We start from the raw sequence: 9217 nt of genomic DNA, 5'->3' as shown, positions 1-9217 counted from the left end.
CTATCATTCATCACATACTATCTAGATCTTATGTTCAGTTATAATAGTTAATCTATGGGCTGGAGCTTATATTTTTGTAGAATTTGGTTTTCTTGCTTTATCTTCATTAGATTTGTTTTTTCAGAGAACTATGAATTTATGAAACTTCCACAAGCTAGATGCAATTTTTTTGTCCGCATTCTGGGAATGTTTTCTAATACACGTGTTTTATTTATTTAAATCACATTTCAAGCCCAATTGTTGTACCATGCAATGTAGACAAATAACTCAAATATACTGCAGAATTTCTTTGTTCAAACTCTGAAAGTGATTATGTGGAACAAGAAAAAAGGAAAAATCTACGAATGATTACATATAGCAAACGCGGAAGCCAATTTGAAATTTCACTCAGTTAATTGAATGTTGGTGCTGATGTAGTTATTATCATTTTTAAATTTAAGTTTATCTTTTTTCCCTGTGGTGTAGAGACCAATCGGAATCTGTTTGCATTCCCTTCTGAGTGCAATTTCTCCGGACAGAAATTCAACCTTAACTTGGTCAAGCTTATCAAGGAAGGAAATCTTGTGGGGCTCCCTTCGCAGCAGCAGCAGCAGTAAGATGGTTGATAAATATAACAGCCATGTTTTGTACATTGGACAAGACAATCAGTTTCTCTAGAAGGGTTATCACCCTCTTTTAGTGGAACTTAAATTACCTTGACCATACTTACTAATTACAGAAAGTGCAGGGGTCAATGGATGGTTCTGATAGATGCTGCAAAAGGATGCGCAACTGAACCACCAAATTTAGATGTGTATCCTGCTGATTTTGTTGTCTGTTCATTCTACAAGGTAAATCTCTATGCTCCTATTATTGGCTAGAAACCGTGGTCCTAGAGATGTGACCAATTGCTATATTTTGGTAAACTTGCAGATATTTGGCTATCCAACTGGTCTTGGTGCTCTAATTGTGAAAAACGGTATGCAACAACCACTTATCACTTTAACTTGGCATAAACTATGTTGGATTTTCGCATGCTATAAACTACATTAAATATCCTAACATTAATCAATTAAATCAGTACAACAACCTTTATTTAGTTGCTGCCGATCTCCCCAATAGTGTCAACTTCGTGACATCTTTCATATTTTCCATTTTGACAGAGGCTGCCAGTTTGCTGAACAAGACATACTTCAGTGGAGGTTTTGTGTTGCCCTGCTTAATTTACATTTTCTATTTATCTTAGGTCTTGTTAATAATTTAGTTTCTGAATTTGTGTAACATCTGTAGGAACGGTAGCTGCTTCAATTGCTGACATTGACTTTGTTCAGAAAAGAAAGAGCATCGAACAAGTTCTTGAGGATGGAACAATCTCGTTCTTGAGCATAGCTTCTCTTCAGCATGGTTTTAAGATAATTGAGATGCTAACTACCTCCGCCATTGCACGGTATCTATTAAAGATAGTTTGGTCCTAATATTCTGTCTTGGATGTCCTCTGTAAACACTCTGCTTTTCTCTTGTAGGCACACATCATCTCTTGCTACTTATGTGAGAAAGAAAATGCTGGACATGAAGCACAAAAATAAGAAAAATGTTTGCATAATCTATGGACAAGAAGCTTCTAAGGTAGATAAACCAAGTTATTTAATGCCTTCTTTAAGACTTACTGCTGCTATTTTTCTGTTTCTTCCATCGGTAGAGAATGGTTGCCACCAATTTAAGAGCTAAACATTATGAAAATGATATTCTAGGCTTCTTACCTGAAATTGTTAGCTCTATTCATTTTTGTTATATCATATGCTTTAGGTGGCAGATTTGAAGACGAGCCCAACGATCACATTCAATTTGAAAAGAGAAGATGGCACCTGGTTTGGATACCGTGAGGTGGAGAAGCTCGCTTCCTTATCAGGAATTCATCTGCGTGTAAGCGTATAAGCTGAGCCTCCATTTTACATATGCCGTGGCCTTTTACCCTCGTTAGTTCCTTGGCTGATTTTACCCTGCTGTCTTGCAGACGGGCTGCTTCTGTAATCCTGGGGCATGTGCCAAGTACCTTGGCTTGTCGCATTCGGATCTAGTTTCCAACTTTGAGGTACACCATACAGACTTATCTAGTTAACACGGCAAAAGTCATATCATTATAAATGTTCTATACCTAAATGACGTAAATGAGTGCTTGCCAGGCTGGGCATGTTTGTTGGGATGATAATGACGTAATAAATGGAAAACCAACTGGTGCTGTCAGAATATCATTTGGGTATATTTCCACTTATCAAGATGCGGAGGTATGATTTTGATAAGTTTTCCATGGCATTTATTAAAAATTTCGCTACGTAGATCCTCTCAAAGAAGACAGTATCTCATTAACTTTTCTTTTCTAGGAATTTCTGAAGTTCCTGCAGTCTTCTTTCCTGTCAAAACCAATAGCATTCAGCAATGGGCACATGTTGAATATGAGCACTCTTAACTTAGTAGGTAATAGCTTTATGATGTGAATTGTATGTCTCTTGGTATGCTTTTACCGGTGTAGTTCATATAAATGTTAATTGCAGACAATCAGAGTCAACAAGTTGTTCCAGATGTTCGCTTACAGTCCATAATTATTTATCCGGTGAAATCTTGCCAAGGATTTAGTGTGCAGAGTTGGCCGCTGGCCACTGGTGGTATGTGTGCATTCTATAGCTTTGGTTACAGTGATGTTGGTGGCCATAAACTGACATTGTATAAACTATGTTGTCTTCTTTGCTTAGGTTTAAAATATGACAGAGAATGGCTTCTTCAAGGATCAGGTGGTGAAATTTTGACACAGAAAAAGGTAACTGAACTATTCCTGCTTTCTGTATGTGTGCAACCTTACAGATAATACTTCAATGCTCTCCCAAAAGATGAGAGCCAAAACTTAAAGCATATTGAGGGCACGATTTTTAACTACACACTACCTTTTCCATTTCGTTATTGAGATTTCTTGAGCCCTCCAGTAAAACAAATAGCATGCTTTCACAAAGTGAAGACAGATTATGCATCCTAGACATGAAGAAATCAAACTTGAATAGTTTAGCCTTTTCACATTGTTTTAATATTTTGTTCAATGTTTTCGATGTTTGCTGGATCCAAATTTTTAGTTGACGAATCTGTCTGTCAGGATGTTCTTCTTGTCTTAGTTGAGTTTCATATTCTTCAGGTACCAGAGTTGGGCTCTATTCGCACATTGATTAACCTGGAACTTGGGAAGCTCTTCGTAGAATCACCCAAACGGAAGGATAAATTGCAGATTTCTCTTCTGGAGAATTTGACTCATTTAACTGCAGAAATGGATGTGTATGGACAAAGGTATGATTGGATAAATGTTTTTACAATTATTTGATCCACTTCTTCCATTCACCATTTGCATTTGGTGCCAGATTTTCTGTCACTCTCAAATTCTACTGGGAACTTCAGATTTAGAATGATCAATAATGCTCGGAATTTGCTTCAGGTACAAGGTAGAAAGCTATGATGACAAGGTAAACACATGGTTCAGCGAAGCTATTGGGCGTCATTGTACTTTCATGAGATGTTCAAGCTCCAAGAACAGTATCTGCACATCTACTGGCAAGAACGGTCGTTTATGCAGGGATACTCGAAGCAAACTTAGTTTTGTGAATGAGGGACAACTGCTACTAATATCTGAAGAGAGTGTCTCTGATCTCAACAGTCGGCTTAGTTCAAGTACGCAATTTTCCTTCCCTATTCCCTACTCATTGTAGAAGGACCAAAAAGGGCTATAATTATTCATTGAAATGATCTAGCTCTTGCAGTTTTGACTGCTTCAAAAATATTATGTATAGTTGAATTTTCACACCATTTTCTTGGGATAACATGATCTAAACATTTTCCAGGCAATGGAAATGGTACGCAGCACGTTGTTGTTGATGCAATGAGATTTCGCCCCAACATCGTTATCTCTGGCTCGACGCCATACAGAGAAGACAACTGGAAGAGGCTTCACATTGGAGATGCCTATTTTACTGTAAGTGTTCTTTTCCTTTCAGTATCTCCATCGACAGAAGGGCTTTTTGTGTACACAATTGAACTTCCTCGTTATAACTTCAGAGTGATTAAGGCTAGCTATTTAGACACAATTGAACTTACACATGCCCACCAAACGTTGTTTAACTACTCATTTAGTTTGTCGGATGGATCATCTGCAGTCCATGGGTGGATGCAACCGTTGCCAGATGATCAACTTGCACCAGAATGCGGGCCAGGTGATCAAGTCAAAGGAACCGCTAGCAACGCTAGCCTCCTACCGACGAGAAAAGGTGAGTTGCCTACATGTTCAGTGAGCGAGCCGGTGCTTGTGTTTCTGGCTATGTAATTCTATGCTTCATATGTTTCCAGGGAAAGATTCTGTTTGGTATCCTGTTGAATTACGAAGATGGTTTGGATGGAGAAGAAGAGACCGTCGCGGAGAGATGGCTCCAAGTAGGGCAAGAAGTGCACGCTTCGACAGAGTGATTAAGTGTCCAGCTACGCACGCGGAGTGATGTCTATATGTAATATTTTTGTATAGAGACAGCCTGCCTTTCAACACCGGAAAAAGAAACTAAACGTACAAAACATGTTTAGTTCTAAGTGTACTCTATGCAATATTTTTCGCTCATCACTGATTGTTTCTGTGAACAATGCAACAGTTGTATCTGTAACCACCAGTTGTACACACTGAACATGTAAACAAACCAAGGAACATCACCCGACAAAAAAAAAGGAAACATGATGAACCATGAACTCATGAATCATGATGATTCCAGAACTGAATTTGTGTATCAACTATTCAAGACAAGACAAAAAGGGACACTGAGACGTCTCAGTGTGATTGCTCAGTATGAGCAGTGACAAGCTTCAACAGTACAGTGTAAAGGGTATTACAGGTAGGACAGCTAAGTAACATTTCTTACATCTTAAGCCTCCACCAGAGGTTGATGTTCATAGCAGCAGTAATAACATCTACCGTTTGTATGTACGTAACATTGCATCACGGTGAAGGCGAAAGTTCGGCGACAGGTATATGGTGGAGCGACAAAAAAACAGACATATCATTCAGGCGCGCAGCTTCAAAGGTTGAGGACTGATATATATCAACATTTGGATTGAGAACTCTTGCCGTTTATATTCAGCTCCCCTCCATCAGGTCTCCTCCTCTACATGAAATAGATCTCCTCTGATAAGTTTCCTGTGTTATATGCGTTCTCAATAGGTCAGCGGCAAAGTAATTTGATGCATGACAAAAGAGGCTGAACAAACAAAAACAATGGCCAAGTATGCGTTCATTTAAGAGAAGTCGCAAACCTTGGGGCGTTAGGCTGCTCATCAGACAAAACCCTCAACAACCGCTCCTCGAATGGTGTTGTGTGCCAGCTGACCTTCTGATCCTAACATGAGAGACATCTTAGAACAGTTAGCTCGTGATAATCACAAGTTAAGGTATGCATCAGACAAAACCATAAACAATCTGCGTCATACCTCCTTGTATTTATTTGTTGTATTGGGAATGCCGTTGCCATCCCATGCCTTGGGGAACCTTGGAGTAGGGTTCTCGACATCTGCGTCCATTCCAGAAGCTGCCGTGAAGACGGGGCTCTCTGTGAAAAGCGTGTTCTCATCGCGCGGTTGGTCGGAAGCGGATGAGCTGACAACACCTTGATCCTCACTGACTGTGGATAAAGGTTTTAGCCAGTGGGTCAGACTCATCGCAGCATGCTTTTCATCTGATATTGATTTTGACAGAGCTCCACCGTCCAATAGATTCGGGCTTCTGGTTTGGCACTTCGACTCCTCCGAAGGGGGTGATCCCTTCTCTTTGTGTGAAGAATTCTCAGTGGGATAACTGAATGGCAGAGATTTCAAGAATCCCACCTTAGCGACTGAATTTGAAGAGGTCTGCTGCAGTTTCCTGATATGCTTAGGACTGCTGGAGGGCAGCATTGGTGAAGAATCTTCTGGCAGTTCCGTTTGCTGAAGCTTGTTCTCAATCGGTCTCAAGACAGGATAGACAAACTGCTTGCGGGTGCGCACACGCTTCCTGGACATAGTAGACCCTGTGTGTGAAGTATAAATTGTTCCAGGGGTTTGCATCTCGTCTCTGAGAACCAAAGGTGTCGGGAAGGGTGAACCGTTGCAGTCAGACAACCTATTTTGCATTCTCCAGAATGGGGACTTATCATGGAGAACTGATCGAGGGACAGAATCAAGTAATTTGTCTTGTGAAACTTCAAGTTCAGTCATCAGATCCTCCTCACATTTTGAGCTGAAAGGTTGGCATACGACATCGATTATATATAATCTCATCACAGCCATATTAAAGAAAGTCCAAACACATAAGAAAACTGAGGCAGTTATTACCGTTCGGACGAATTAAATCCAGATAAAGATGTTGCTCCCATTGCAAGTCCATTGATGGACATGTCATCAGACTGCATGTCCAAAAAGAAGTCATCAGTCATCAGAGAAATGAAACTAATAACAAAATGATCTCACAGATAATGTCCCCACCTCATTAGCGGATTCAGAATTACTTTCATATGACACATTTCGAAGTTCAGCCGGGGTTTGCGATATTGTGCCATACAACTTGAGGTAATCTGCCTGTGAGGATTTAAGAGCCACATGAAAATTCAAATGAGGATAGAATAAACGCCTTAGTTCTTGGAATAGTTTACATATTCCCAATATCTGAAAACTAAGTCAGGTACTGCCAGAACGTAAAAAGGAAACAAATGCAGAGGATAAAACTATAATATGACAGAACAGACTGTACATGTGGCTGCAGATCAATAATATCAGCATCAGTGAGCCAATGAGATAGGACTAGGAGCGATGAAAAATTCTGGACTAAAACCATATGTTCCAATGCTTTGTTTACTGTATTTCTGCAAATAACTAGTTGTTGGTTTTCTATGCTTATATGTTATGACCAAATGAACTGGAATTTTCATGTAATGGGTATATATATGGTCAATCATTCCTTTGATATGTTCTGGTGAAAAATAGAACCTCCAGTGTTCTTTTTTGACTGCACGAAAGCAAATGTGCAGCTGGGGTAGCTAATATACCCACAGCTGTTTGTGCATTTGCACATATGTGAAGTATATCTGTAAAATATTACTCCCTCCGTCCCAAAACAAGCAAGTCACCAGAACATATCAAAGGAATGATTGACCATATATAATACCCACTACATGAAAATTCCAGTTCATTTGGTCATAACATATAAGCATAGAAAACCAACAACTAGTTATTTGCAGAAATACAGTAAACAAAGCACTTGTCATCGAAAATTATATGCCACAACTAGTAGTTACAGTGTGATGTTGGGTAAACATAAACCACTCATATAATGCTCAACAGAGAACTACAAGCACAATCAAATTCAATATAAACTGCTACCTTGTAGCAGATGGAAACCTAAAGGTAACACACATTGCAACCAAAAAATGAACCTTTAAAATGATCCGTCGAACTACAATGGGACCGTCAAAAAGGTCTTACACAGACATTCCCCACATGTGTGACACAGAAAAGGGACATGGGTTCATTCAGTTATTAGCTACTGCGTAAACTTAATAGTATCTCTCCATCTAAACTGTCCACATACATTGTGCGCTGTGGGGAAATACAGTAACACATATGTAGTCACAAGATGAGCCCGGAACTACAATCTGAAGTCACAGTAAGCAAGCGCGCACCCACCCACCCCGCATCGGTGACCCAAAAATGGGACATGGATTCACCTACCTGTCAGCAGGCACCGTGTAAACTTTAATCTCGATCTACATCTAAACCATCCACACACACACACACATCACGCGCATTGCAGAAACAGCATATTCATCAGTGTCATCGCACATACCTCTCGCCTAAGCTCCTCATCAGTGTCATCTCCGTCTGCAAGCAGCTGCTCGTTGGACCCGGTGCTCTCCGCAAAACCTGAAACAACACCACGCACGCATCGAAACGAACGGCGCAGAGGTCAACCACAGCACACCGGACCAAACCAAACCAAACCATACCGCGAAATCACGAATCTGACCGGGCACCTACCTTTCTCCTCGTCCGAGGCCCGGAGCGCGTCCCCTCCCCGGTCCTTGTGCACGGGCGGATCCTGCGCAGACGCGAACGCGCCGGAAAAAATAAATAAATCGTCGCCGCCTGGGCCAGGAGCACGGAAGAATCGAGGGGCCGCAGGAGGGTGGGGGAGGTAGGGTTTGGCTTACCCGGTTGGCGGAGGCGGGGCTGTCGGGACCGGGGCCGGGGCGGCGGAGGCGGAACCAGGAGAGGAAGCAGTCGACGAGGACGGCGTCGAAGAAGGCCACCACCGCCCTCACCAGCGCCTCCGCGCACCCGCACATCGCGCCCCCCGCCGGCGGCTAGGGTTCCGCTACCGCCGACTCGCCGCGGGATCGGGGACGGGATGGGGACGGACGGACGGAGGAGGCGGCCGTTCGAAATGGGAGACACGGGGGACCGGAAAGAGGTAGCCGTAGTGAGTGAGATGAGATAAACTCGAATGAGCCCGGGGCGACGGGCCAGGCTCTTCGAGTCTCGGCCCGGTCAGTCAGCAGGGCTGCTGCTTCGTGTCCATCGCGGCCCGGACCGCCTCCTCCGTCACTGGGCCGTCGTGCCGTGGCATTAATCAGCCTGGGCCACGCTCGGGCGACGAACGAACGGGTCTCGCGAGGGGTGGCGCGATGCGAACGTGATTTGAGCTGACCGCGGTGGTGGATTCGGGTGGGACAGAAGTCGGCGTCGGGAATGAGCGAGGGACACTGTAGGCACGAAGAAAATGGGTTCCTCCGACGCCGACTGTTCGCCGGCCGCGGGGATTTTCCTGCGGATTCCGGCGACGAGCTCCTTGAAGAAGATGTGGCTGCGAGATAGGGCTTTGGCGCCGCCTCATTGACATTGGCACCAATAAGGCCATAAGGGGGAAGGAAGTTGCGTGGGGATCCGTTCAAGTTACTTGTCAATTAACTCGCCTTCTTCCTGCCTTCTTCCCGCCTTCCCGGGTTTTCACCCGGAAGCGGGGTAAATGGGGTAAATGGTGTAGATCACATGTTTCATGCATATGACCGGTTTCTCTTCGTGCGTCATGCCGGTATTTGAGTTTTATGCGCCGATCGACTAGTTGCTCTAACGCGTAGTATACGATTTGATGCATCGACTAGTTCATCAAAGATTTTTTACAACACGTCAAAGCGGA

At 42.9% G+C, this 9217-nt stretch overlaps 2 protein-coding genes across 4 annotated transcripts in view; one reads left to right on the top strand and one right to left on the bottom strand.

Moving 5' to 3' along the window:
- The window catches only part of LOC123413617 (molybdenum cofactor sulfurase), a 6626-nt gene extending 1982 nt beyond the window's left edge, over positions 1-4644 (top strand). The window contains exons 6-22 of one of the 2 annotated variants that reach the window (XM_045106553.1): positions 466-592; positions 728-830; positions 913-958; positions 1143-1181; positions 1270-1426; positions 1503-1605; positions 1786-1902; positions 1994-2071; positions 2163-2264; positions 2361-2454; positions 2532-2642; positions 2730-2794; positions 3161-3309; positions 3455-3687; positions 3858-3988; positions 4170-4280; positions 4360-4644. In XM_045106553.1, coding sequence (XP_044962488.1) covers positions 466-592; positions 728-830; positions 913-958; positions 1143-1181; positions 1270-1426; positions 1503-1605; positions 1786-1902; positions 1994-2071; positions 2163-2264; positions 2361-2454; positions 2532-2642; positions 2730-2794; positions 3161-3309; positions 3455-3687; positions 3858-3988; positions 4170-4280; positions 4360-4476 — 1883 coding nt within the window. In that variant the 3' untranslated portion in view covers positions 4477-4644. The remainder of the gene's footprint in view (positions 1-465; positions 593-727; positions 831-912; positions 959-1142; positions 1182-1269; positions 1427-1502; positions 1606-1785; positions 1903-1993; positions 2072-2162; positions 2265-2360; positions 2455-2531; positions 2643-2729; positions 2795-3160; positions 3310-3454; positions 3688-3857; positions 3989-4169; positions 4281-4359) is intronic. The other variant, XM_045106554.1, reaches the window with a different exon arrangement.
- A 156-nt stretch (positions 4645-4800) lies between these two features.
- Positions 4801-8493, bottom strand: LOC123413618 (protein JASON-like). 2 transcript variants are annotated; one of them, XM_045106555.1, is made up of 8 exons: positions 8232-8493; positions 8059-8119; positions 7868-7944; positions 6511-6603; positions 6361-6431; positions 5482-6265; positions 5308-5390; positions 4801-5191 (listed from the first exon to the last, which is right to left on the bottom strand). In XM_045106555.1, the coding sequence occupies exons 1-8, from the start codon at positions 8364-8366 to the stop codon at positions 5146-5148; spliced, it is 1350 nt and encodes a 449-aa protein (XP_044962490.1). In that variant the 5' UTR covers positions 8367-8493; the 3' UTR covers positions 4801-5145. The 2 variants fall into 2 exon arrangements, with proteins under 2 accessions (XP_044962490.1, XP_044962491.1); XM_045106556.1 differs by having other exon boundaries at positions 4801-5159.
- Positions 8494-9217: the final 724 nt, after the last annotated feature.

Source organism: Hordeum vulgare, chromosome 7H (assembly GCF_904849725.1).
Source record: "Hordeum vulgare subsp. vulgare chromosome 7H, MorexV3_pseudomolecules_assembly, whole genome shotgun sequence".
In the NCBI taxonomy this organism is placed as follows: domain Eukaryota; kingdom Viridiplantae; phylum Streptophyta; class Magnoliopsida; order Poales; family Poaceae; genus Hordeum; species Hordeum vulgare.
This window is presented reverse-complemented; position numbering and strand designations above follow the sequence as displayed.

Excerpts from the sequence above, each read along its gene's own strand:
- LOC123413618 (XM_045106555.1), bottom strand. The coding sequence starts at position 8,366 with ATGTGCGGGTGCGCGGAGGCGCTGGTGAGGGCGGTGGTGGCCTTCTTC. Across the intron at positions 6,432-6,510 it reads ATTCTGAATCCGCTAATGAG|TCTGATGACATGTCCATCAA; the intron begins GTGGGGACATTA and ends TTGGACATGCAG. Across the intron at positions 5,192-5,307 it reads GAGCAGCCTAACGCCCCAAG|GAAACTTATCAGAGGAGATC; the intron begins GTTTGCGACTTC and ends CATATAACACAG.